General features: G+C 40.9%; 4 protein-coding genes across 4 annotated transcripts; 2 read left to right on the top strand and 2 right to left on the bottom strand.

Annotated features, from left to right (window-relative positions):
* Positions 1–152: 152 nt before the first annotated feature.
* Positions 153–2210, top strand: LOC124219086 (probable cytochrome P450 6a13). Its single transcript, XM_046626231.2, has 4 exons — positions 153–1135; positions 1221–1442; positions 1520–1771; positions 1870–2210. Exons 1-4 carry the CDS (start codon positions 259–261, stop codon positions 2049–2051), a joined length of 1533 nt encoding a protein of 510 aa, XP_046482187.1. The 5' UTR covers positions 153–258; the 3' UTR covers positions 2052–2210.
* A 4280-nt stretch (positions 2211–6490) lies between these two features.
* Positions 6491–9399, top strand: LOC124219087 (probable cytochrome P450 6a13). The gene is made up of 4 exons (XM_046626232.1): positions 6491–7478; positions 7564–7785; positions 7863–8114; positions 8212–9399. The coding sequence occupies exons 1-4, from the start codon at positions 6602–6604 to the stop codon at positions 8388–8390; spliced, it is 1530 nt and encodes a 509-aa protein (XP_046482188.1). The 5' UTR covers positions 6491–6601; the 3' UTR covers positions 8391–9399.
* Positions 8535–12805, bottom strand: LOC124219090 (meiosis-specific nuclear structural protein 1-like). Its single transcript, XM_046626236.2, has 2 exons — positions 12433–12805; positions 8535–12178 (listed from the first exon to the last, which is right to left on the bottom strand). The coding sequence occupies exon 2, from the start codon at positions 12111–12113 to the stop codon at positions 10905–10907; it is 1209 nt and encodes a 402-aa protein (XP_046482192.1). The 5' UTR covers positions 12114–12178; positions 12433–12805; the 3' UTR covers positions 8535–10904.
* A 5975-nt stretch (positions 12806–18780) lies between these two features.
* LOC124219094 (trypsin-3-like) lies at positions 18781–22306 on the bottom strand. Its single transcript, XM_046626247.2, has 7 exons — positions 22146–22306; positions 21596–21672; positions 20405–20496; positions 19944–20085; positions 19625–19732; positions 19164–19304; positions 18781–19041 (listed from the first exon to the last, which is right to left on the bottom strand). The coding sequence occupies exons 1-7, from the start codon at positions 22204–22206 to the stop codon at positions 18907–18909; spliced, it is 756 nt and encodes a 251-aa protein (XP_046482203.1). The 5' UTR covers positions 22207–22306; the 3' UTR covers positions 18781–18906.
* Positions 22307–25295: the final 2989 nt, after the last annotated feature.

Below are 25295 nucleotides of genomic sequence, written 5' to 3'. Positions count from 1 at the left end.
GAAGCGTCAGACAGCCATAATCCAAGCTCGATATAAATGTATTAAGTTTATCTCGAAGTACCGAGATACCGCTGCGTTACGTTACGAGCGCGGAATGACTGGCATAATTTCTCGGGTACTATAAATTTCCAGTTTCCGCCTGGCGCGATCAGTTTTATCTTCGCCAGCGCAGCGAGCACTGGGAAGGGTTCATTTATCTGACTGTGACGGTACAGCAGAAAGTTTACGTATCAGACCGAAATTTTTTACCGATCAACAATGTTTCTTCAGATTATACTTAATCTGGGGCTCGTGTTAGTCGGCGTGGCGACGGTTGCTTATATGTTGATTCATCGACAGTATACTTATTGGGAAAGAAAGGGTATACCGTTTATAAGACCTGAATCCTATTTAGGCACCTATGCTGACGCCGTAAGCAAGAAGAAGCCCCTGTGCGATGTGATCAGCGAACTGTACGTCAAGTTTAGAGGAAAGAAATTCGGTGGTGTCTGGGAACTCTTCTCGCCAAGATTGTTCCTCGTCGATCCGGACATGGTTAAAGACATAATGATAAAGAATTTCGACTCCTGGTCCAACCGTGGGCTGACCTCGAATCCGGAGGTGGATCCTATCTCTCAGCACATAGCCAACCTCGATGGGAAAATGTGGAAGGTAGTCAGAACGAAGCTGACCCCCACCTTTACCTCGGCGAGACTGAAGAGCATGCACTACCTTGTTTTGGAATGCGCTAAGAACTTGGAGAAGTACCTTGATGCGGTGGTTCGGAAAAACGAGCCCATCGAGGCCAGGGAGGTTGGCGCCAAGTACACCACTGACGTAATTGGCTCCTGTGTATTTGGGATCCAAATGAACTCGTTGAACGATGAGGACGCAGCTTTCCGTAAGATGGGAAAGAGAATAGTTGGAGGCTCTGGGTACTGGTCCCGTTTCGTGCATCTGCTTCAGGGCAGTTCTCCGTGGTTATTCCACAAATTGAAGCTCTCCCTGACACCGCCGGACGTTGAAGAGTTCTTCCTTAGAATCACGAAGGAAGCCTTCGAATACCGAGAGAAGAACAACGTGCAGAGGCACGACTTCATAGACCTTCTGAGGAACCTCAAAAACACCGACCAGAAACTGGGCGAGGATGACATAGGTATGTCGAGGTTCGGGTTACTACTCCGCATTTCCTTCACCCATGAGTCTCGGCAGCACCCGGACTCCTTCGCGTTTGCTTACAGTGTTCGATGACAAACTCCTGGCCGCCCAAGCGTTCGTTTTCTTTGGAGCCGGTTTTGAGACGAGCGCCACAACAATTGGGTACATCCTTCACGAGCTAGCCGTTCACCAAGACATTCAAGACCGCCTTCGGAAGGAACTGCGCGAAATGAAAGCCGCCAACAAGGGAGAAATCACCTTCGAGGGTTTGCAGGGCATGAAATACTTGGACATGGTGTTGCAAGGTAGGACCTGATTTTCAAGTCTGGAAGATTAACGATCCACGGTGAGCACTAAAATAAAACCAGCCTCACATTTTCAGAAACGTTGAGGAAACATCCTATAGTTCCACAACTCGAACGAGTCTCAGTGAGGCCCTACGAACTCCCAGGAACGAACGTGGTGCTACCAGTGGGATCAAAGTGCATCATCCCCATCTACGCTCTCCACCACGACCCAGAATTCTGGCCTAACCCAAGTAAATTCGACCCGGAGAGATTCAGCGAGGAAGGCAAGGCTAAACAAACTCCCTACACTTTCATGCCCTTCAGTATCGGACCCAGAACTTGCATAGGTGAATTACTTTTTCTACATAATTTCAATTCCATAGTTTGTACGAAAAAAAAACCGATCTTGAAGATCGAAGATTTTAATCACATTATTTTCTCGCAGGCTCTCGGTTTGCCGAGCAACAGACGAAAGTCGGAATACTCACGATGCTTGACAAGTTCAAGATCATTTTGTGCGAAAAGTCGCAAAATCCACTCAAGTACAGAAATGGCGCTGGATTATTTCTCATGCCCGAACGCGGATTTTGGATCAAGATGATTCCCCTTGGCGCCGACGACAAGTGACGTCATCAGCTCTTTCACTGCTCTCGATAATCGAGTGAAAAGTTCGACGTCACCGAATAGGAATCGTTGTAAATGTTTTATACTGTACTGAAATTCTGTGCCTGAGACGAGCTAACGAAGACGGCTTTCTCTGTTAAATAAACTTCATAAATGTCGGTACGTGAAACATACTTTTGTATCATCTCCCGGTGGAAAACACATTACGTGAGATCTGTATTTATAACTTTTTTCGCAAACGGGAAATAGTAAAACAAGACATGTAAAAAGAAAATGTAATGATGTTGTATTACCAGTTGCATTTTTATCAGAAATCGATTTGTTAATTCATCGAGTATGAATCTTCGGCACGAGTTTATTCAAAATGATACCTTCTCCAAGGATCTTCAAAGTTCCATGCCACCCTGAAATTTACAAAAAGTCAAATTCTTTCGTTCTCTTGATATTTTTAAGAATATTTCAAGCCAAGGTTGGAACAAAAATTCGGAAAATTGACCGAGTTATAGCGGTTTGAACGGAGCGCTGCAACTGCTTGTGTAGAAGTCCATGAGTAGGTACTGTAGAGTGATTTTGAACGAGTTTACAGCCGATTTTCTGATCGTTACATTGTTCAGTGTTTTGCTGGCATCGCTAGAGTACACATCGTTGTCTTTATAAAAGTGAAATACTTGGCTACATCGTTCTGGTGAAGAGTGAATGTACGTGTCGAAAAGTTTCGTGTAATTCAATTCTGCCTAAGATAACACACCTTGATCGCAAAGGTGCCAAAGACATGTGGCAGACATTCAGGAACTGGTAGGAAAAATAGCATTACTCGAAAAATATGCTACTTAATGGAATGCATGGAAGTGCCGTGGAGAATTGATATCGACCTGATACTAGTTTAGCTTTAACTGATTCTTGATTTTTCCAAATAAGTGACATGCAGGCCATGTTTACGTACACAAAGAGGCAAGACAGAAGGTAATTAATTGTTACTCCTATTGGTTCGAATTTTTCTGGGGAAAAGACACCTGTCTTCTTTATGTAAAGAGTGTTTAATTTTCGTTCCTAGTATTATCTAGCTAGCTTAGCGAAGACTGTAGAATTCCCTTTCTTTAAACATCGCAAATTGACGATGTATGGTTCTCTGCTCTTTCTCAAGTCGGTCACTGCTTCTGCCACCCAGACTTCGAAACCTGAAGTCCTTGGGCCCTTCGAGGCGCCAATGGGTCCGAACAGATGCCATCTGAAAACTCATTTGGTTGATTCTTGGCAATTGAATGGACCCACGATTCTTATTCAATAAGTAAGCAAAGTGAGTGCAATGTAATTACTTATCTTGCCTGAAATCTAGTTCGTTTCATATTTGAAAAAAAATGACGCGATTCCAAATATTAGTGGATAACTTCTAGAATCCTTTCGTTTTCAAGAGACCTAAACCATTCTAGGCAACCACCGTTATCAGGTAATCCTTACGCATCGGTCGTACCCATACTCATTTTTCTATAATATAGTCCTTAACGACCTGATGCGTCATGACTTGTAAGTTATTATCGTACGTGTCACTTTCACTTTGGACTCCAGAGAAAGGTTAGCTAAGATTACTTTTTATTAGCCACGGAATGGGACCCCCGACCTGGTCGTTATATATTAGAAAAATTACAATCAACAAAAAAGGTACGATTACGTGTTATAATAAATTATTAATTGATTGGTAAGTATCAGAAGAACGGAACGGAAAAATAAGGCGTGTGTGAGCAGAGTAAACAACATTGCAGCACGATAGAACGTAGCATATACCCGCATAGAGTTCAAACACCAGTTGGATAAAGAAAATAAAAATGGCCAAGTAAGTAAGGTATGACTGAAAATGTAAGAAGGACGTTGGTACTGTAGGTCGTATAAAATTGAATCAAATCAAATTAAGACAAGTATTGTTAATTAAGATAAGATTAGCCGATCATGTGATATGTAATACAGCCGTATGTATAAAATCAAAGCTAGGTAATACCTTCGGAAGGTTTAATTCTAGTTCGATCTAACTTACTGAATAAAATAATTCGTGATGATTGTAATAGTCATTAATTACATCATTGAATAGAAATTAAGTCAAATTGGCCTGAAACAAATCACACTTATTAACGTAAAAATTAGTTACTCGACTCATTCTGGGTGCCTCAGACCCAACAGTACATTAATATCAGTATCACCCAACAACAAAGCAACTTCCCAGTGAACACATGACCTCCATATGACGTCATAGATAGGTCACATAGAGATCATCGAATTTTTACATAGATATGACATAAAAATGACTTTATTGATGACTCTGATATGATGTCATGTAGTATGACATCATTATAACATAGTACTGACCTAAAATTTGACTTTTATATGACGTCATGATTGTGACTTAAATATTATGTAAATATTATGTCTTATCCCTGTCATATGTGTGACGTCACATCAAAGTCATAAATTTATACATTATTTACGTAAGAAATAAATCATACATTTACATAAATTACAAGTCATATTCTGACGTCAAAAGAATATCATAATACCGTCATATGCTTACGTAAGAAACAACTCATATTTTTACGTAAAATTGATCAGCTTCCGGTCTTTCTTTCACATACGAGTGACATAATACTAATGTCACGACGGTATAAAAAAAACCATCAACGATACTTTTCTATTTATGTTCTATGTTGTATCATGTATTGATTTAATAATTCGTAAGTGGAATTTCATATGACATTTCTTAATTTTTACTTTTATATTTAGTGTCCAAATTTAACTTACCGCAAATTCTCTTTAAATGCAAATATTAAATATATTTTTAACATTGAAAATATTAGGATATTGTCATAAATAAAATATATAAACTAATTTCAAAATCAATTATTATATTGTAATAGAGGTACAGTAACAAAATAATCACTATTTATAAATGAAAAATATAAACATTTTGACTTTACCAGGTCTGTTGTAACAGTTATATTATTATAAGCATTCTTAAATACTTTTTATCGCTATGACATCAGAGTTATGTCATCGAGACGTCAGGTAAGTTATAATTATGTCAGCCAGACGTTACAATTTTGTAAGCATTGGACGCAACTTTATATCACTATTTTACCTCAAATTTAAGTCATCTTGACGTCAGCTAAATAACAAGTACGTCAGCTGGACGTCATATTTTTGTAAGCTTCCGGTACCGACTTTACTTCTCTATGACATCAGAGTTATGTCATTTTGACGCCAGTCAAGTCATAATGATGTCAATTGGAGGTCATATTTACGTCATTTATCTTACGTAAGATTCTTACGTCAGGAAGTGGGAAATTATGAGTCATATGTGACTCATATATGACTCACATCTTACGTAAATCATGACGTGACATGACGTCATTCTGACATCAGTTTGACATAATTGTGTTCACTGGGTTCTCATCATTACCTCGATGTTTATTTCACAATAGTCAACAGTATCAAGAATCTCAGGGTAAAATTTTTTAGATACAAGGACTTACGACCACTATAGACCAGCCGCGATGCGCTCACCTTCCAAGAGGTGGGCGTAAATCTTACCAAAAACAAGAGCTGATTCGGTGCTACAAATAGTTTGTGGCAGAAAATTCTGAAATAACATATGGAAATAGTAAGGGATTTCTGATATTCGCATGTATAGCTGATTGGAATTGTGAGTACATGGAAAGTTTGGCAGAAGAATGGAAAAAATTCGGTTATATAATCAGATTCCCCTCTTCTGAGGATATTAACTAAGAGGCAGCCTGTCAAATAAAGACGTCTGCTTTTTAAACTGCGTTTGAAGAGAAAGAGAGAAAAAGAAAGAGAAAATGTTTGGACGTTTCCAAAGATGACTGATCATACTGTGTAAACGCTGACACGAGGTCACACCTGTCGCGAAGTGCGAGGAGCCAGTGGCAGAAGAGACGATCTTTTTTACCACATCTACCATCTACCATCTACTCGTCTAAAAATAGTACGGAAAATATGCTACCGATGTATGACGAATTGTTGGAAATGAATTGCGCGTCAACTGCAACCCACTTATCTTTATTACAGCCGAGTCACGAATTCTCAGATAATAGAAAAAGTTATCTGAGTGCGGTGGCAAGATCTGTCAACCCAAAGTTATCCAAGATTCACAACAAGATAGATGTTGAGCAATGGATAGTTTGTAACTTATAGGGAAAAATAACAAGCACAGAGAAGCATTTCACGGGGAAAAATAATAAGCGTTGAACCGCCTTAATCTAACAATAAGCTAGGCACAGTGTACGTCTAGTCTTAAGATTCATTATACTATACGTGCGTCGACGCGCCGAGATAAAGCTACGTTGTATTACGTCACGAGTTTCGAAGGCTACATAGTCAGCATGACTGAGCACAAAATCTCCGCTGTCTTATATCGCCGGACTCCGCCCAGCGAAAGCAGTTTGATGTTCCTTGGCGCAGAGAGCACTGGAAGCAGTTCGTTTGGCAGATCGTGACGAAGTGGCAGAGAGCTCGATTCATAAAGTGAAATTCGGAACCGGGCAACAATGTTTTTCCAAATCGCAATTAACCTGGGGCTAGCGTTGGTCGGTGTGGCGGCGATTGTTTACATGTTAATTCGCCGGCAGTTTACTTACTGGGAAAGAAAGGGGGTGCCGTATATAAAGCTGGAAAGCTATTTGGGCACCTATGCCGACGTTATAAACAAGAAGAAGTCGGCGCCTGAACTGCTGAAAGAACTTTTCAGCAAGTTGAAAGGAGAGAGATTCGGCGGTGTATGGGAAATCCTTTCGCCGAGATTATTCATCGTCGATCCGGACGTACTTCGGGACATTATGGTGAAGAATTTCGACTCCTGGACCAGTCGCGGGATGACTTTCAATCCGGAAGTGGATCCGCTCTCCCAGCACGTAGCCATGCTCGATGGGAAGATGTGGAAGGGAGTGAGAACGAAGCTCACCCCCACCTTCACCTCGGCGAGACTGAAGCACATGCATTACCTTCTTTTGGAGTGCGCAAAGGACTTGGAGAAGTACCTTGACTCGCCGGCTCGGAAAAATGAGCCCATCGAAGCCAGGGATGTTAGCGCCAAGTTCACCACGGACGTTATTGGATCCTGTGTATTTGGGATCCAAATGAACTCGTTGAACGACGAAGATGCAGCCTTCCGTAAGATGGGAAGGAAGATCACTGACAGCTCTTCATTCTGGAGCCGATTCACGCTTCTGGTTCAAGCCAGTTCTCCGTGGTTGTTCAAGAAATTGAAGCTCTCCCTGACACTGCCGGACGTCGAAGAGTTCTTCCTTAGAATCACGAAGGAAGCCTTCGAATACCGAGAGAAGAACAACGTGCAGAGGCACGACTTCATAGACCTTCTGAGGAACCTCAAAAACACCGACCAGAAACTGGGCGAGGATGACATAGGTATGTCGAGGTTCGGGTTACTACTCCGCATTTCCTTCACCCATGAGTCTCGGCAGCACCCTGACTCCTTCGCGTTTGCTTACAGTGTTCGATGACAAACTCCTGGCCGCCCAAGCGTTCGTTTTCTTTGGAGCCGGTTTTGAGACGAGCTCAACGACGATCGGGTACGCCCTTCACGAGCTGGCTGTTCATCAAGATATTCAAGAACGTCTTCGGAAGGAACTGCGTGAAGTGCAAGCCGCTAACAAGGGAGAAATCACCTGGGATGGTTTGCAGGGCATGAAATACTTGGACAAAGTGTTTCAAGGTAGGATCGAATTTACAAATCTGCAAGAATGACGATCCAGGATAAGCACTAGTATCAAAGCGTTATCACTCTTTCAGAAACACTAAGGAAATATCCAGTCATTCCGCAAATTCAACGAGTCTCAGTTAAGCCCTACCAACTCCCAGGAACAAACGTGGTGCTACCAGCAGGATCAAAGTGCCTCATCCCCATCTACGCCTTCCACCACAACCCGGAATTTTTCCCCGACCCGGAGAAATTCGACCCGGAGAGATTCACCGAGGAAGCCAAGGCTGAACGACGTCCCTACACTTATATACCCTTCGGTGGTGGACCCAGAAATTGCATAGGTCACTCACTTCTTTCATGATTTCTCCTGCGCGGATTATACGATTCGAAAATCCATCTCGCATGATCAATGGTTTTGATAACCCTATTTTCTTGCAGGTTCTCGGTTTGCCGAGCAACAGTCGAAAATCGGTATCGTCAAGGTGCTTGACAAGTTCAAGCTTTCTCTGTGCGACAAGTCGCAAAATCCACTCCGGTACAAACTTGGCGCACGATTCCTCTATGCGGAACGCGGAGTTTGGATCAAAGTAACTCACCTTGGTGCAAACGATAAGTGAAGTCATCAGTTGTTGGACTGCCCCGTATAACCCAGTCAAAAGTTCTGGTTTACAGTATTGGAATCGTAGTGAATGTTATTTAGTGTAAAATCGTGAACCCGAGACGGACGAACTCGTTCAAAACTACATTCTGTTTTTCATAAATTTTATATATTTGGCTACGCAAAATTTTGGGAACAGATGTGTGATGTGAAATATAATTTTTATACCACAATTTTTATGCACAAGATGTTTTAAAATGACGTTACCTTGAACGATCATTAACACGGTAAAGCGATTGAAGCAAATCTTGACTTGTCACTATCGTCTTCAACCAGAGGAGTAGACATACTTATTGCTACATTCAGTTAGTAGCAATAAAACTTGTTTACTATTTTCTATTTGAGGAGAGGAATAAAAATGTAGTCAGACATTCAAAAACTATTTGTTGAAAATATATTCTTAGTATTGTTTACATCAAGTTTTGTACAAGGAAATAGAATGTGGCTAGTTCCTTGAAACAAAATTAATTTACAACAAGAAAATGATTTGTGTTGTTTCTGTGTGACCGTGAGAAATATTACGTGCAGGTTTCTTGGCGAGAACGTATTTGAACACTCAGTCATTCGATATTAACTCATGACACAAACGACAAGATTTTTTAATCTGATATATTCTTCGATACTGAACTTAATTCAGATTGTCCAATATCTTTGTCAATTTATTTCGTGCCGACTACAATGGGTAAACAATCATAATTACATTGATATCAAGTGTACAAGAAAACTTATTCGTATCTGCTAACTCATACGAGAATAAATCTGATAAGATATTACAGATTACGATAATCATGACAAGAACAAAATTAAACGATTTATGCGCGCGAATATATCCATAATTATATAAATAATCGAACGACTCCAAGAGTATGAAAGATGTCGGCATTTTCCTTGAAAATCTAAGCGTTCACTGTCACCATCATCTGGCAGAAACCAAACTGTAATACCTAATAAAAAAAAAGTATTAATCATTCGTGTGAGCATTCTTGACACCTAAGTGAAAATAAATACGAAGGTGTCGGTTCTGGGATGTTTCAAACGTTCTTCAATTTCGCATTAAGCGTTTCGCGTAAATAAATTCACCAGAGAAGACAGATGACAACGGAAACAAAAACCTGCGATAATTTAAGCACGTTGAACAAAAAGTTGGACTTCCAACTGTTGCCGCGCAATTGCGTTTATCTTGAAATCGTCTACCTCGTAACCACGCGTCAGACACAAAACTTGATTCACTACACGCGATTAGATTACTTTTCTCCGTCGTTGCATTAACGTCGTCGATATATAAGCAACGGTAATCCGACGTTGACGTATGAAGATGGCCCCTCCGATCGAATCAATACATCAGGATAATGGTTGAACAATCCTAACGAGGGGTATCAATTAATCTATTACGACAAATGGTGGTAGTTTGTCAATCTGTTATAGGCTCTTATATATCCAACGACTTTCTCTGGTTGCAGGGAAACAAACAAACTTGGCAAGTTTCATCACGAGAATGACGTACATTAGCACTTTGTAGATCGATCGCGGTGGTCATCAGGAAGACCGAGCAGCTCTGCAAACGAGCTGAAACTAATTGCAACCTAGGAGTGATAAAATCTCTGAGAGTCCTTGAAGGGGCTCGTCGGTTGTAATCGTCGTTACGTCGTTACTCGCACCTGTTGACAAGTGCGACGGGTGGGAAGCGTGTCGACTATCGAGCGAATTGCTCACATCCTGGGTTATAAGTATCGCAGGCATCCTGAGTTCGTGTTCGGTAATTGATTGCCAAAGAGGTATAACAGAAACGAGAACGTCATTGTAAATTCCAATCGTCTCCGAAGCTACATGCCCGTACATCGATCAATCAGCGAGGTTAAACTGCAGATAAGGAAAAGTTACCGGCACTTTGAAAATCAATAAACGAGATGACATCGGTGACATTTTATCAACCTCGAGTGGTTTATTGACAATATTGTTAATAGCCGCGAGTAACTGGTGCGATATGTAAATGGCGCAGAGTCGACGCCCACAAACGTGGCTACCTAATGCCTGTCGCAAACGAGGATGCGGCAGTGTGAAATTTAAATCAATTTGTCCGGTCGATCGGGGGAGAGGCTGATCGGACGGACGATACATCCGTAATAGTTTCCAGACTGGTTATTCGTTGTCCGTATCGAGCTCGCGAGAGGAGGTTTGTACGCACACAAAACCACTTGCGTAACTCATCCGACGATTTCTCATCGGGGCTGTTGTAGCCTCGGGCATTTAGGCCCTGCACGCAGCCTTCGTCCGGCTCTCCACGCCTTACTGAGATATGTTATTAATTACTACTGGTGCAATCGACACTCCAACCAAGCCGTGGAATGTAATTAAAACACACAGCCGTTGACCCGTCGCTTTTCCGATCCCTTGCCTCCCACGTTCCAGTGGAAAAAAAAAAAAAAAAAAAAAAAAAACAACAATAAGCTTAAAAATTAACAATATCAGATCTTCAATCAGCTCGAGCATCAGGCTTTTCTCCGTCTTTTGGGGCGGCGTCAATGATGGCGGCAACGACGGCGCGCTCGTCCGAGCTCAAAGCTCCGTCGGCAATAAACTCGGCAACGTTACCGGCGTGACGAATAAGCAGCCTCCTCCGCATCTCCTTGACTTCTTTCTCAATGGCAGCATTTCGCATCCTCTCGAGCCGAAGCTCCTCCTGAAGTCTGACCACCTCACGAGCTCGCCTGGCCCTACGCTCCTCGATAACGAGCTCAAGACCGCGCCGGTACTCGATCTGCATCCGCCTCCTGGCCTCAACGGTTAGTCTCTGAACCCTGGCGTCCTCCATTACGCGGCGCATAACAGCAGCGGCGAATTCCTCCTCCTCAATCGCGTGTCGCAGCCTCCGTTCTTCGACGAGTATCCTGTGCCGTTCGAGCTCGGCCGCAGCCTCCTCTCTGACCCTCTTGCGCCTTTGTTTTTCCTCGCGGAGTCTCGCCTCCTCCAGGAGCCACCGTTCCTCGGCAACAATATCAGCCAGGAGCTCTTGACGCTCCAACTTTCGATCCCGCGCCTCTAAGAGGCTCTTTGCAACGGCCTCAATCACCGCTGCTCGCGCGAGCTCGCGCTCAGTTCTAGCCAAGCGCAACGCCTCGGTCCTCCTCTCTACCTCCGCTGCGTACTCGAGCTCTCTGCGTCGTTCCATCGCCGCGGCCTCCGCCTCCTGACTGCGTCGGATTTCCCTGACTTCGGTGAAGACGCGGAGCTCGCGCGCTGTTCTCTCGGCGAGCTCGAGCTTCGCCGCCGTTTTATCCGCCTCACGAGCCTCCTCCACGGCCCGCGAAACCTCAGCGAGTATCCGGCTCTCCCGCAGCTCGAGCTCGTAGCTCGCGACCCTCTTTCGCTCCCTCGCCTCTGCCGCCTCGCGTAGCTCAAGACCGTAGCCGATCCTCGCCGATTTACCGATCCGTGCCGCCGCCTCTGACGCCCTCGCCGCCTCCTCGGCTAACCGCCGCAGCGCCTCGCCTTGAGCTCGGTCACGAGCTCGTTCACCGAGTCGCTCAGCCTCCGCCTCGCACAGTTGAGCTCGCAACTCCTTCGCCACGTACGCCTCGCGCAGCGCCGCCTCCAACTGCCTCAGATCCTTGGTGGAATCGCGAATATCCCCGATCCGCGCGTTACGCTTTGCGCCTTTTTCGTTTTTGTTTATACTCTCCATTTCGATCAACGCATGCTCTACTCCGCCTGTGTACAGAGTCCGGTTATATTTTTGATACCGTCAGCCTGCAACAGAAGATATGAGAGAGCAGGAAACGAAAAAAAAAAAAATAAACAAAAATAAACAAAAATTATCAAAAAATGTTTCTGTTATTCGGATGAAGAAGAAAACTGAATTTTCCAAACATTCGCGGTACATTGGAATGGGGGATATTGAACGCGCCGCTCGAAAATCAACCGAACTCTGTACACGCCGATGTTGTACGTTGCGTATAAAAAAAAAAAGAAGAAATATCGATGATTCGTTGACAGCGTCTTACCTAGGTATACAGCCTTCAAACCGCGACGGCGTGGTGATAAATAATCCCTTATACGCACTGACGGAACATCGTAAATATGGCTTATCAACAAGAAGATAGAAAAAAAAATAGATAAAAAAAAAAAAAAAAAAAACACGTACACTCGCCACACGCACAGATATTATTATCGAATCAAAGAACAGAACTTGCGCAGCAGTCCGTTACGTGAAGAGAGATACATGATTATTTTTGAATTTCGGAAGCGCGCGATTCGAGGAGCGATATTCGAAGCACGATACGAGCCGCGAAATTTCAAAAAATGCGAATTTCACAACCGCATGACAGACACGCAACGCTTCTCTTCCCGCTTCGAGCCGCACGGCGCAAAACCAATGTTTACTCGGCAACGGATCAGATCGTACTAACCGGCTCGCCATCCTGTGGGCTTGGTATGGGGAAACACCGTCGTCGCTTTGAACTGATCCCGCCGCTGGGTTCAGGTTCCTCGACGAGTCACCAGGTAGACGCCTTTACCGCACGCATAATGTACCTGGGGTTACAGTCGAGACGGGCCTCTGGGGAGGAGCGAGAGAGAGAGAGAGACAGAGAGCCAAGGTACCAAATACGACGATTTTTGTCCCTTTCTTTGAGCAAAGCCGAAAGCTCGAAAATAGCTCGGAAAGGCTTTTTGTCAGATGTTTTGTAAAATCCCCGAGCCAAGTTTTGATTTTTGATCCAACCTTTTTATCCAAAAAATTTCCTATTCATATTTTTAACATCATTTTGTAGGGTATATTTTTTTTCCAACATTTTTTTCTCGCACTTAAAAAGTGCGTGAAATATTAACGATTTTGATATAGAAGGAAGACATAAATTTTCAAATTTTTCCACACAATACGTGTTTGTAGTCAAGATTTGCTGATTTTTGAGAAATATCACCGTTATTACATGTTCCTTCTACAGTTTAGACATGACGCGAATACGTCGCGAGTCGTTTATCAAAATCGACGAATTCATTCAACCGATGAATAAATCCCTAATGTATGGAAAGTGCCGAATCGATTTCATTTCCGTCAAGCAGCAGAAGCTAACATGGACACTTAACTGTCGATTACCATTACCCGTAATAAAGATAACGTATCGTCTAATGGCCTCTGGCAAACGGGAAAAAAATCGTTAAAAGGTAAAAAATAAAACGTCAACCGGCTCAAATAACCGTGATACATTCGATACACCTGCGGAGATCGATTTCGTAATATTGTTTGATACACTTGTAACAAGCGGTTGCTCAAGTTCGCTCACTGGGTGCGATCAAGTATCAAAACGCAATAAAAAAAAAAAATAAAATAAAACAAAACGTACTAAAAATATAGGGGAGTATAAATTACCGTATAGAAATTTTTCTAATTTTTTCCACGCTTCGCTATTGCGCGTTATAAAAAAATATTGATTTCTCCTAAAAATTACGGTTACAGAGCAAGAAATGAAAAGAGAGAAATTGTCAATGTTGGAATCAATACTCGTTCGTTAAGCGTATCAAGCAATAATTTTCGGTTTTTTTTTTTGAAAAGTTTAGGTACATAAGCATGAATTCAACAATACTCGTTGCGTTATTATAACAAGCCGTTATTATCAATGAAGTTTGAAACAATGAGTAAAAAAAAAAAAAAAACACTCCAGCCCCGATCCTTGAAAATATTTTTTGTAATTATTTCATTGAAAGGATTTCTGAGTTTAGTTCCGTTCAACCGTTGCGCAAAATAACGATTAATAGCAATAATAATAATTCATGCACATAAGCCGTTCTAATAATCGGATTGTCGTGTATTGCCCCCGAGGGTGTAATTGTAAACAATATAAATCATCCAAACTAGGCTTGGAACTACGAAACGCTGGTCGGTTCATCGAAGAACAACGCTTAGCCGACATCGATTACTGCCAGTATACATAATGCAGGTGGTACGTATAACCGGCAGCCCGGCTGATTGTTGAGAAAATACGCAACCTCACACCCGGTTATATATCGGGGTATCAATATTAAAGCATCGCCACTCGTAACGTACACTGTGCATCATAAAAGGCTTCGCGTGTACGGATCGATTCCTTTCAGTCTTGCCTCTATTTTTCCACGCCCCCTCTCTCCGCCTGCGGGGGGGAAAAAAAAAGGGAAGGAGGGCCAGGGCATCGGAGCCCTCGAAAGGTGAAGGGCTTATTTTTCAGGCCGAAATTCGGGGCCCACGGGAGACTCGGAGTCCCGATGGGCCGGCCGTGAGCTCCGTAATAATTCATCGGCTCGGGTCTCTGAACCTTGTTCCTAATTCATACGGCACATCCCCTTGCCATTATTCCCGCAGTCTAGCTTTCGCATTGTTGGTCTGTGTAATCTAGGAATATAGGTTTCAGTTCGCTTCTAATTGGCCCTTTCCATTTGTCCTTGAATTCACTTTACGCGTATCGAAACATCCAGTATTCTCTTTTTCTTCATTTTTCGAAACTGGAGCGTTATTTTATTTTTTTCACCCGTTCCGTTAACTTCAGATACGAAGATCAAGGATTACGTACACCTTGACTAATCGAATCAAAACACCCTTTTTTACACCTGCAGGAGGGTGAAATTCAGAATAGTCGAAAAAAATTTCAACACTCAGCGACATGTTGACAAAATTATTCGGATTTGTTTTTTATGCATATATTTTTAACCACATGATAATCCAGTTTTTTTTTTCTGTATTCTTTTTTTTTTTTTTTTACTTTGTCGTTACGCTCGGCGATTTTCAATGTTCAATTTTAAAACCAAATGGCAGATTTACTTGGACAAAAAACCGATGACGTTAGGGCGCAAAAAGTAAAACAGAACTTGAGACCAATTTAAAATAATTCTTTTAGAATAATTTCTATTGTAATTTAAAGAACTACATGTTTTTGGAACAATGTCCCATAATGCATAATTTCTCCGAAACGAACAACGATGGAGATTTTTGGTTAAATTTTTAATACTCGAGCGGTTTCGGTGTACAGATGATAAAAATTGTTAGGCAGTTTTAAATTCAAAACAGCGAATACTTATCGAAATCTCTTCGCCATGTATCGCGAATATTATTTTCGTACTTTCTATATCTCGTGCAGACGATCGAAAATAATTACGAGCAAACTATTTTGCATAGATGACGATCTCCCGTGCGCCTATTATACGCGAAACATTCGCAGCAGCCTTTCTCCAATTTACTAAAGTGCCTGTAAACTGGTGCACCTGCAGCAATCTATGTAGTAACGATGATGTTTGCAGACACGGCCACTGTACTTTTTCAATGGACATTCGCGTAACTTTGCAAAGTTTAGTGAAACCAGTGACCCGGATATTTCGCTCCGTTTATTCGCGCTCGGATCGTTATTGCACGTATACTAACTTATACATGGAGAAATATCGATAAAACTGCCGTCAAAGAAGAGTGAAAGAGTTAATGAAAATAAAAAAAAAAAAAAAAAAAACGAGTTATGAATGAAAGAATACGAGAAAAGATGCGCCAACACTTTCCGTAGAAGTACAATATATCACTTTTAACGATGCTTAAATTGCAGAAATGTAACGCAAAAGTGGAAAAATCCAGGGAAACACGTCAAGAATGTATAGCGAAGATTATATAAATAGATTACAGAACGAAATTCAACGTGGAGTTTGCACACTGGGGAGAAATGTTGTATTTTATTTTTAGAATCCTTTAGCACATGGTTTTACCGCGGTGGAGAATTATTGGAATAAGGATTTGAACATTTTATATTCACTATCCCACTGCAGCCGCCGGCTCACCGATGTTTACCCTGAGAATTTGTTTACCATTAATCATTTCAAGGATGCAGATTTTCATCTGCTAGCAAAATAATTCGAAGCGACGTAGTTGCATACTATTTTTTGCATTAAACTGCGAAATTATTGTTTATAAAGAATAATGAATTTTTTTCTCCAATTTAAACGAGACAAATTATTTAGCTAAATATTATAATAATTCTTAGCGAAAAAGAAGCACAAGAATTTTTTATCGTAATACGTAAATTGAGTATAAACAAAGAAAGAGAAGTAAAAAAAAAAAAAAAATTACAGCAGACTTGACTCGTCATGATTTCTCGTGACAAATCTCTCGGATATTTATTTTTCTTCGGAAAAAAATTCGTTCAACAACGTAAAATCGATCGGATGCAACTAGCATCGTCGTATTATCTCCGGTACTCCGGGCGATGCTAAATGTGTTAATTGTTCCGTGGCTAACGCATTTTCATTGTTCCAAAGCAATTTCATTCGAGTGTAAAAAAAGGGCGGACTGTGCGGTGACACGGAAATAATTTCTCGAAATATAGATCGGAGCCTTAGTTAGTGGTTCAAACTCGATCTTGAACTCATTTTTCGTTTAATTTTCTACGCCTGAAACAGCTTTTCGGTTTCTTCGCTTCGTCACTCGTATTTTACTCGCATAATCTCGTTTAATCGTCCCGGAATCTAATCATTCGATTTCCAATCTTATCGCGGTAATTCGACGCGTCACAATTGTATATTATAACATGCCTGATTTCTAACGCTGGATGAATTTTCGTAGATCCATACATGTATGTCATATTCGCAGTCATTTTGCGTTCTGTACAATATTATCGATATGAAAGGAATGAAATTTTTTTTTTAATATTTTGCGGTTATAGGAAAAAAAATGAAAACGTGTGTGGTTGTTAAATATCGCTTCATGCCCAGGCACAGGATTTTTTTGCCCGTCGTAATTCTCGTAAAAATTTTATACCTTTATATTCCTCGGTATTTTTTTTTTTTTTTTTCTTCTGTGATAAGGCGACGCTGCAACTCTTGATCGTTAACCCGAAGATTTCTCGAGACCGTCTTCTATTGCCGGATATTTTACGCGGTAGATATGCAGCGGGTCATATAAGATCGGATAGTTAAAGGAATGCGTAATATAAATCTGCTTTTTGCCGTAAAGCTTATCTCGAAAATGTCGATAACTCCGTTGACGCCACTTCTGTATACCGTCCATCGAAACCTTGGTTGATGGCTAGCAATTTTATCACTATAATTCTCGAAGAGTATATTTCTGGGCATCGTCGACGCGGATAATTTACGACCGCAGTAAAAGAAACCCGCAGTCATTATTCCTATGTAGTCGGTTCAGAGATTAAGTGTAGCTAGTCTATGAACTTCGGACTAAACAATCGATCTGAAAACCCCTGCGGGGCATAATGCGCGATTTAACGAGTGTTGCGTAACTTTCATGCGAAAAAATTATATGTTCGTCGTACACGAATGAAGAATTAACGAGATTCACAAACGACGTATTTATTCATTCGCCTAAAATCAATACAGCGGTTATATTAATTTTATTCAGCGAGGAAACGAGGATGTTTCCAGAAGCTCGAAATCTCACTCCAGATACGGAAATTCAATAAGTGTTCAAGGAATTCACCCCTACCGTGATAGGAGAGAAATTTATTGCTCGGAATCTTGACGGGCAATATTATCGTTCCGTTTAAACGAGGAGAACCGAGGAGAGAATTTATTTATAAAAGCTCGCAGCCCTCGATGATATCGCAGTAATTACGGTAAGAACGAATTTCAAGACGCGATGCGGAGCTTTCACTCTCTTCCTTCGTCCTTTTTTTCTTCGCCTAATTCAAACGACGATTAAGCTCGTCTCGAAAACTCACCAAAATCCGCGAATCGGTCTGATTTTTGGTTAAATTTTTCACGCTTCTCCGACGAATCGAAATCGATGTGAAAGGTCCTCGTCGTTGTTTCCAAATAATGTATATTTATTACGTGTTTGTGAGAGGGGAAAAAACGCTCGGGAATGATCACGACGTTGACGAATTGCTCGACGACGTTGCTCGCAAGACGGGATAGCAATTTAAAATATCACTCCCTCGACTCTGCCGTGTGACAGAGAGGTAATGGGGTTTCAAATTTCTACCTCCTGTGTTTCCATCATCTTACGTACGTTGCCACACATATGTTTCATGCTCGAGCGAGAAACGAAGAATTCAGGCGAGAGAACTCCGTCGGCGTTTTGACACTCGTTTCTCGTATTATAGTGATACGAAGGGCACGGGTCTGCAAATAAAAAGCGTTCTCCAAATGGCAAAAAAGTACACCCTCAGGGGTTCGCCCGAAGCAAGACGGATTTATCTTCTACATCCGAAAAGTATACACATTTCCCAGACGATTTTGCAACTTCACTCGCGCTTCGTCTCTTGGTTTTAGATTTAGAAAGCGAAACTTTTCGATCGGTAAGAAGTAGTTGCTCCAATCACCGTTTGACAGGAATTTCTCCCTCGGAACTTTTGGGGAAGAGAAAAAAAATGGAAAAACCAATAGTGTGAAAATGGTTCGAGTCTTATTATGACAAAATTAATATTAGAAAAGTGTTACATAATGTCAAGCACTGATATCGGTGTAAATCAGACTTCGGGAATAAATTAATCTTGTTGTAAGATTTCGGATTTTTATGCTAGATTGTTTTCCTCAATCCAATCGCGGTAATGAGCCACTCGAGTGTAAACGTCAGGGAATCCGGAAGTCGACCAAGACTTGAGTCCGATCAATTTTGAGTCCTGAACCAAAGGAGAGCCGTCGTTGCCCTTCGAAAATGAAACTTCGATTAGTTCGAATATCGATGTTGTTTTTTCAAAACAATTTTGCCCTGTTCTCACATCGTCCACCGATATTTATATCAAGTCGAATGAGTAAAGTGTAGACTCACGTCCTCGTCATTTTCTGAGACGACGGTTGTTGCGCAGATGTAATCATCGTTTACCGACACGCCAAGAGATGCGTAAGACCGTCGACATTCGTTGGCGCCGTTTATGACTCGCCTGATTTTCTTCAGCGTGCTAGAAATACTCTATAAAAATTCAAAAATAATCATGAAATTGTCAAGGGAATGGAGAATTTTTTAATTGCAAAAGAAAAAAATCTCGCTCGATTTCGGGATTACAACTGATTCAGAAAATCGTTTCTAAGCTCTGAAATTCTGTCACAAACTTGTGATTTTTTAATAAATTCCAATTGTGTTACAAGTTTTCAGAGTATTTTACAGGATTTCAGGTAATTGGAGAAAATTCGATTAGCTAGCTTAGACTGGAATGATTTTAAAAAATGCATCGTGAATAGAATTTTACGTTGACCGAGCGGAAACGACGTATCTGCAAAAGCAGTCCTTACCCATCCAGATGCTACAGCACTTGAGCCTTCCCGACCAATTTCCGTCTCATGTATCTCAGGAATTGGAATTGGACGAACGGCTGTATTGTATCTCAGATAACGGGCCAACTGAAATGGAGGAATTGTTTCTTCGATTACTTAACGACGAATCGATAATAGAGAGAAATTAATTTTGATGCTAGAGTGTGATTAAAACGTGAAGACAAACTTTTACAATAAAAGATCGTTATCAAACTAAGGTTTTCCACAATTTTTACATATGCAAAGTATGAAGTATTCGTGAAAATGGCATCGAAAATAGTGGAAGAAAAACTTTCACCTTGAGCATGGCGATGTCGTTGAGCCGATCGCGATCATCCGGGACGAAATTTTCATGACTGATTACGTTTGTGAGAGAGTAAAAAGTCCCGGCATTCAAACCATCCGTGCCAACGACGACGGTTAGATCATCCGCTTCGTATCTGCAATTCGACGTTCAAGTTCAAAGGTGACCGTCCTAAAACTAGCAGATCCGATAACGCAAGATAACAACTTTCGTAACTTAGCTCAAAGCTGGGATCAGCGTTACAAAGAGTCGAGAGGGAAAATTATCCGCGGGCCAAAAAGCGGCGAATTATTTCGATAGACGGCTGTCGAGTGACGAGGATTATCGGATGAAAGGATTCGAAAACGCGCGTTAGTCTCGAGAGAGAGTTTCGGGTACTCGTATTGACGTTTCATTCCAATTTAAAGATAATATGGATAATAGTATTAGAGCTATCAGGATGTACTTTGTCTCACCCGTTTACGCAGCTGGCGGTCGTTAGGATATAGAGAAAGTTGAGAACGGCTCCACTGCAGATTAAACTACCATCAGCTCTTCGAATTTGAGTCTAGACAGGGAACCCTTCGATTAAATTGATTAAATTCCGAATTAAGTTTTCTGTTAATTTCCAAGAACCAACCCCGTTTATGGCGTACTCGTGTAACCTATAATACTGTCGCGTTGCGAGTGTGACTTTATTTCTTCAAGCCTTGAGTGACTTTCGTAGCCTTTGGTTACCTCGGAATTGTAACGATTTAAAAATATCTCCGTCTAAAACCGAAACGAATGCTCCAGTGAAATTAACCCTATTTTTACGTCACGTGGTGTCCGTCTTCGTAAATGTACAGCTTCCTTCCCGGAAACGAGTTTTCACACTGCGAAACCATCGTCGGAGCACCACGTGTGAAATTGCCTTTCCTGACACACGTGCCTTTTATTTTCTTTCTCTTTTTGAAGAATTCAACTTCGAGAACGAATCGAGTGAACTATCAATTTGAAGATTCCGTTTCGCGTGATCAAATCAGAGATGTGTAAAAGATCAACTATGTTAGGTATCTTCAACGATATAATTACATAGATCCAGCCAACCTGTCGTCGTAATGGATAACATCTGTTGATCTGCTCTGCCGGTAATAAAACATAAGCGAACAATTGTTGAAAAAACAATTCGAGACATTAAAACGACAGATATTCAGTGAAACGAATACAAATCAAAGTGAGAGGCTATTTAAAAGGGAATAAAGAAAAGTGCGAGAAACAATTTTAATGAAAAAGAAATACTATTTATATTTACAATTTCAATCTGTTTCACCTGTTTATCGATAATTTATGTACTTTGCGAGCGAATGATCGAATGGACGACCGAATGAATTCATAATACCTTTTTCGGATGTTGCTATAAATTTATATACCTAACAAAAATAAAAGGAATATTCGCAATCTTCACATTCTATAACATAAAATCTTTCTTTTTTTTTTGAATTTATTTCCAAGATTCAACCTCATATATTTACAGAATAAAAACTGTATCGAGAACTTTTTCCTTACGAAAGTTACCGCAAGGTTGAGAGGTTCTGAATTGTGGGCGGAACTTCGTGAGCCAAGACTCGGGTTGGTACTTGATGAAATATATTGGCCGAAATGAATTAGCTAGTTGTTATACTCACGATGTACGGCGTTTCTGTAATTTCTAGAGACACACGAGCCACTCGTCGGTCATTGGCTTCGAGGTTCGACGACTTGGCTAGAAACCGAGTTAACGTTGCTGAATACAATTGCTCAGAATTGACGAATTATTTGCGTTGTTCGGTCAGTTCGATATTTCTCGAAATGTACTCTGTATCTGAATGTTGTTTTTTTTTTTTTTCAAGACGATTATGTTCGATTGTTTTCTGCAAAACGTCATCGCCGAATTGACTCTTGACACTAATTCGACATCCGGCGGCGGACGGAGGCGAGGTTCAAACGAGATATTCGACCAATTGCTCGGACTTTAGATTTTACGACCAGAACAAAGCGTCACGTCTCTACCAAAGCTCTGCTACGTGAGGGTGAGCAATTCTTTATGCCTCCTAAACTCGGGGCGATAAAGACGGCGGGTATAATCCTGGTGAAAAGCACGTGCTCGAGTTTTGAATACCCTATTGCTTTTTTTTTTATTTTATTTTTTTTATTGTTTTTTTGACTGCCGTGATTTACGAATCGTGCAACACGTACCTTCGACGAGTGAAACCAAGATCAGGACGAAGGTGACAGCGGATATCGGCGACGACTTCATAATGTTTCGGCGAATACTGCGAGAATCTGACGATGTTATTTCCAATCGCAAATTTCGTGAGCCGTTAAACCCGTCACGTGTTTTTGTTTTTAGTCACGGTTCTGAACTCCCGTCGCTGCGCTGATAAGAATGAAGCAAGCGTATGTTAGGCAATGAATTTTTATCTTGTAAAGCTCGAGCGTATGATGCGCTGCCGAGAAATATAATCTCCGAATTTAGGTCTAGGCTGGGGAGATTTTAAACGCTTTGATACACGGCGGTAAATGTTTCGTTCAAAACAATTACTGAATGTAATTTGAATTTCTCTTACAACTGATCTACGAAGCTCGATGAGTTGATTCTAATTATTCAAGAATGCATTTCTAAGGATCTTGAAAACAATTAACGACCGTATTGAAAATTGAAAACAACAGACGTTGACGTAGATTCTGACGGCAAATAATAAGTCTCAAAAAAATAACATCGAATTATAAAGAAAATCGACTGGCATATGATAAAAATAAAAAGGGAAATTGGATCCTTGCTTCGTAAAGAATAAGTCGACATTGTTGCCATATATCTGCTGAAGACCTTCACAACGCAATTATCAAAGTTGAGTCAATTGTAAGAAAACTTAATTTAAAAATAAAAGAAAAATCGAGAAAGAATTTTAAAACAAGAAACCCGAGGGAAGACAATTTTCACTTAATAATTTCAATGTATTAGACCATCTTAAACAATTAATCGATCCAAAGTATGCATGTTCGATGAATGAATGAACACCTACTTTTTATTATACATGTATACGTCTTTATCTGACATTTTTGTACCTTTACCATAAAGGTAAAGAAAATCAAATGTTGTTAAATAATTTCGATTCAGAAATGGCAAAGATATTGTTAAAAAAGTGTTGTCGTTTTTCTTTTTTATTTTTAGGGGTTTTTGTTGGGGTCATTTTAAACTCTTCGTTTCCTTTATTTGTAAGTTTATAATCAATACAAAATATTGATTTGTCAGTTGATAATCAATGCAATCGTGTTTCGAACAAGGTTTCGGTAATCGAAATACAAACCGACTGAACAGATTTTTCACCAACAACTGTCAGACTTTGTATTGAAATCGCAGAGACAAGATTAAAATCGCCGTTTGGATAGTTGACAAATGAACGAAACCAGATTTTTTCTCGTGTGAATAATTTTCTCTGCGTCTGTAAAAAGTAACAAAGCGAATAGGGCATAATAGCTGCAAGTTCGAGATCAAAGGTACACTTTTTAAGCCAGGCTCAACGTGCTTGCGGTTGGAAAAGAAGCTTGCCGCTGCAACATCGGCTGGGCAGAAAACCTTGAAGTAACCGGTCAATACGAGCGGAAATAAATTTTACCTTACACGTGAGAAGAAAATCTAATAATAACGGAACTCCGAGTGCAGCTTGAATTTAAGTGAAATTTTATTTCCTCCTCGTTTTCATCCGCGGGAAGCAATCGGAACTTCAATTTTTACGGTTATTCGCTCGAATCTCATAGGCGAGTAAAAAGTTCCAACAGAGACGCACGTATTTACTTCATGGGTATAAAATTGGAGCGAAACATTTTCTAATAACGAGACGAATTTTCGGAAAAAAAAAATGTGTCTCGTTGCGAGACAACGCAGAGAAAATAACGGATGAGAAAGGCGAACGATAATTTGCTAATTTCGCAAACGAGTGACTGAAATTATTGCGACTATCTTGATTTCAATGTAGGTTCTGGGAGTCGTTCGACAGGCAGGATCACAGGTCCTTTTTATTTTAATCCTCTTTGTCTCGATCACAGGATCGCCGTATTGCAAATTCGGCAAAAAGGACCCCTCAACTCGAGCTGCTTCAGCACGAGATGAAATTCTAGCTCGCTGTTTACGCCCGAGCGGAATTTCCCTTTTTCGGTGTAAAAAAGAACGGGACGCAAAGTTCATTCTAGGGAACTTTAGATCCGAGGTTCAAGAGCCGGTCGACAGGAGTCAAGAGCCAAAAGCGTTCTTTGATATCGCCGCTCGCCTGCCGCAATCCGATTTGAGCTTTCGAACTCGGGAAAAGCGCGGATTCTGTGCAACAGTAAATTCTGCAAGCAAGGAAAGTTTCGCCGCTCGTTTCTCCATCCTTAATTCCTTCTCTCCTTCTTTCAAACCGGGATTCGAAGTCGAACTTGAGTAGATATTGAATTGCAGGACAACACATATTCCGTTTCGAGGAAACTTGTTTGTTAGTTTTGAAAATTTCGACAAATTTCTATTCGGATTATCCCGAGCAGGAAGATTCTCTGTTTAATTCAGTACACGCAAAATTGATTGCAAACTTGATTGATCCAAGATTTTGAGGGAACAAAAACGCCAAGTTTGTAATCCAACTTTCGTAATAGCAGCTTGCTTGAAAATTTTTTAAAAATAATTTGTCTACAATTGATCATAGTCCGCTTTTTACCGGACGTAAAATCCGTTTTGTTTTCCATCTTTTCTCGCTGAGAAGACATATTCGATAAGGTGGAAGATAAAATCACACAAGTGTGTAAATATTTGTTTGTATAATGTATATTATTGCAGGTGAATTGTTCCAACAATCCATTACCGTGTTTTTAATACATACAGACTCGGTGATACCTCACACAGTGTATAACTATACCACTTCCTGCCCGTCGGCGTAATAACGAAAGCAAACAATCCTTTAAGCGTTGACATTTGATATCGCAAGCTTAGCACTTCACGCTGTAAGCTTAACCGGCGCACACTTGTGTCGAGGATGAAATAAAAAAGCTGCTTACGCCGGGCGTGCGTCGCGTCATTTCTCCGAGTTGAAATTCATCCCCTCCGGTAAATAGGGAGCGAGAGAGAGAGAGAGAGAGAGAGGAAACAGGAACGTGACAAAATTTTCATTCCAATTACCAAGTCAGTCTTTAAATCGAAAATATTTATCTCGTATATCTAATCGACGAAAGTAATATAGAATTACTGTTTTCAGCTTCGTTATATTATATTCGCGAGTATCCAGTGCATGGTTTGAACAAAAGTATCGAGGTGGAATAAGATTTGAGAAAAAGGATTGAAAAACTGAGGGTTGAATTGATTGGAAGAAATTTAAA

The sequence above is a fragment of the Neodiprion pinetum genome, chromosome 5 (genome assembly GCF_021155775.2).
Source record: "Neodiprion pinetum isolate iyNeoPine1 chromosome 5, iyNeoPine1.2, whole genome shotgun sequence".
Taxonomy (NCBI): domain Eukaryota; kingdom Metazoa; phylum Arthropoda; class Insecta; order Hymenoptera; family Diprionidae; genus Neodiprion; species Neodiprion pinetum.
This window is presented reverse-complemented; position numbering and strand designations above follow the sequence as displayed.

What these genes read in the sequence shown, in the direction of transcription:
- LOC124219086 (XM_046626231.2), top strand. Translation starts at nt 259, where the DNA reads ATGTTTCTTCAGATTATACTTAATCTGGGGCTCGTGTTAGTCGGCGTG. An exon ending in CTTGGACATGGTGTTGCAAG is followed by an intron (nt 1,443 to 1,519) that starts GTAGGACCTGAT and finishes TCACATTTTCAG; the next exon opens with AAACGTTGAGGAAACATCCT. An exon ending in CGGACCCAGAACTTGCATAG is followed by an intron (nt 1,772 to 1,869) that starts GTGAATTACTTT and finishes ATTTTCTCGCAG; the next exon opens with GCTCTCGGTTTGCCGAGCAA.
- LOC124219087 (XM_046626232.1), top strand. Translation starts at nt 6,602, where the DNA reads ATGTTTTTCCAAATCGCAATTAACCTGGGGCTAGCGTTGGTCGGTGTG. An exon ending in ACTGGGCGAGGATGACATAG is followed by an intron (nt 7,479 to 7,563) that starts GTATGTCGAGGT and finishes GTTTGCTTACAG; the next exon opens with TGTTCGATGACAAACTCCTG. An exon ending in TGGACCCAGAAATTGCATAG is followed by an intron (nt 8,115 to 8,211) that starts GTCACTCACTTC and finishes ATTTTCTTGCAG; the next exon opens with GTTCTCGGTTTGCCGAGCAA.
- LOC124219090 (XM_046626236.2), bottom strand. Translation starts at nt 12,113, where the DNA reads ATGGAGAGTATAAACAAAAACGAAAAAGGCGCAAAGCGTAACGCGCGG.
- LOC124219094 (XM_046626247.2), bottom strand. Translation starts at nt 22,206, where the DNA reads ATGAAGTCGTCGCCGATATCCGCTGTCACCTTCGTCCTGATCTTGGTT. An exon ending in TTACAGAAACGCCGTACATC is followed by an intron (nt 20,497 to 21,595) that starts GTGAGTATAACA and finishes TTCCCTGTCTAG; the next exon opens with ACTCAAATTCGAAGAGCTGA. An exon ending in GTGCTGTAGCATCTGGATGG is followed by an intron (nt 19,305 to 19,624) that starts GTAAGGACTGCT and finishes GAATTTTTATAG; the next exon opens with AGTATTTCTAGCACGCTGAA.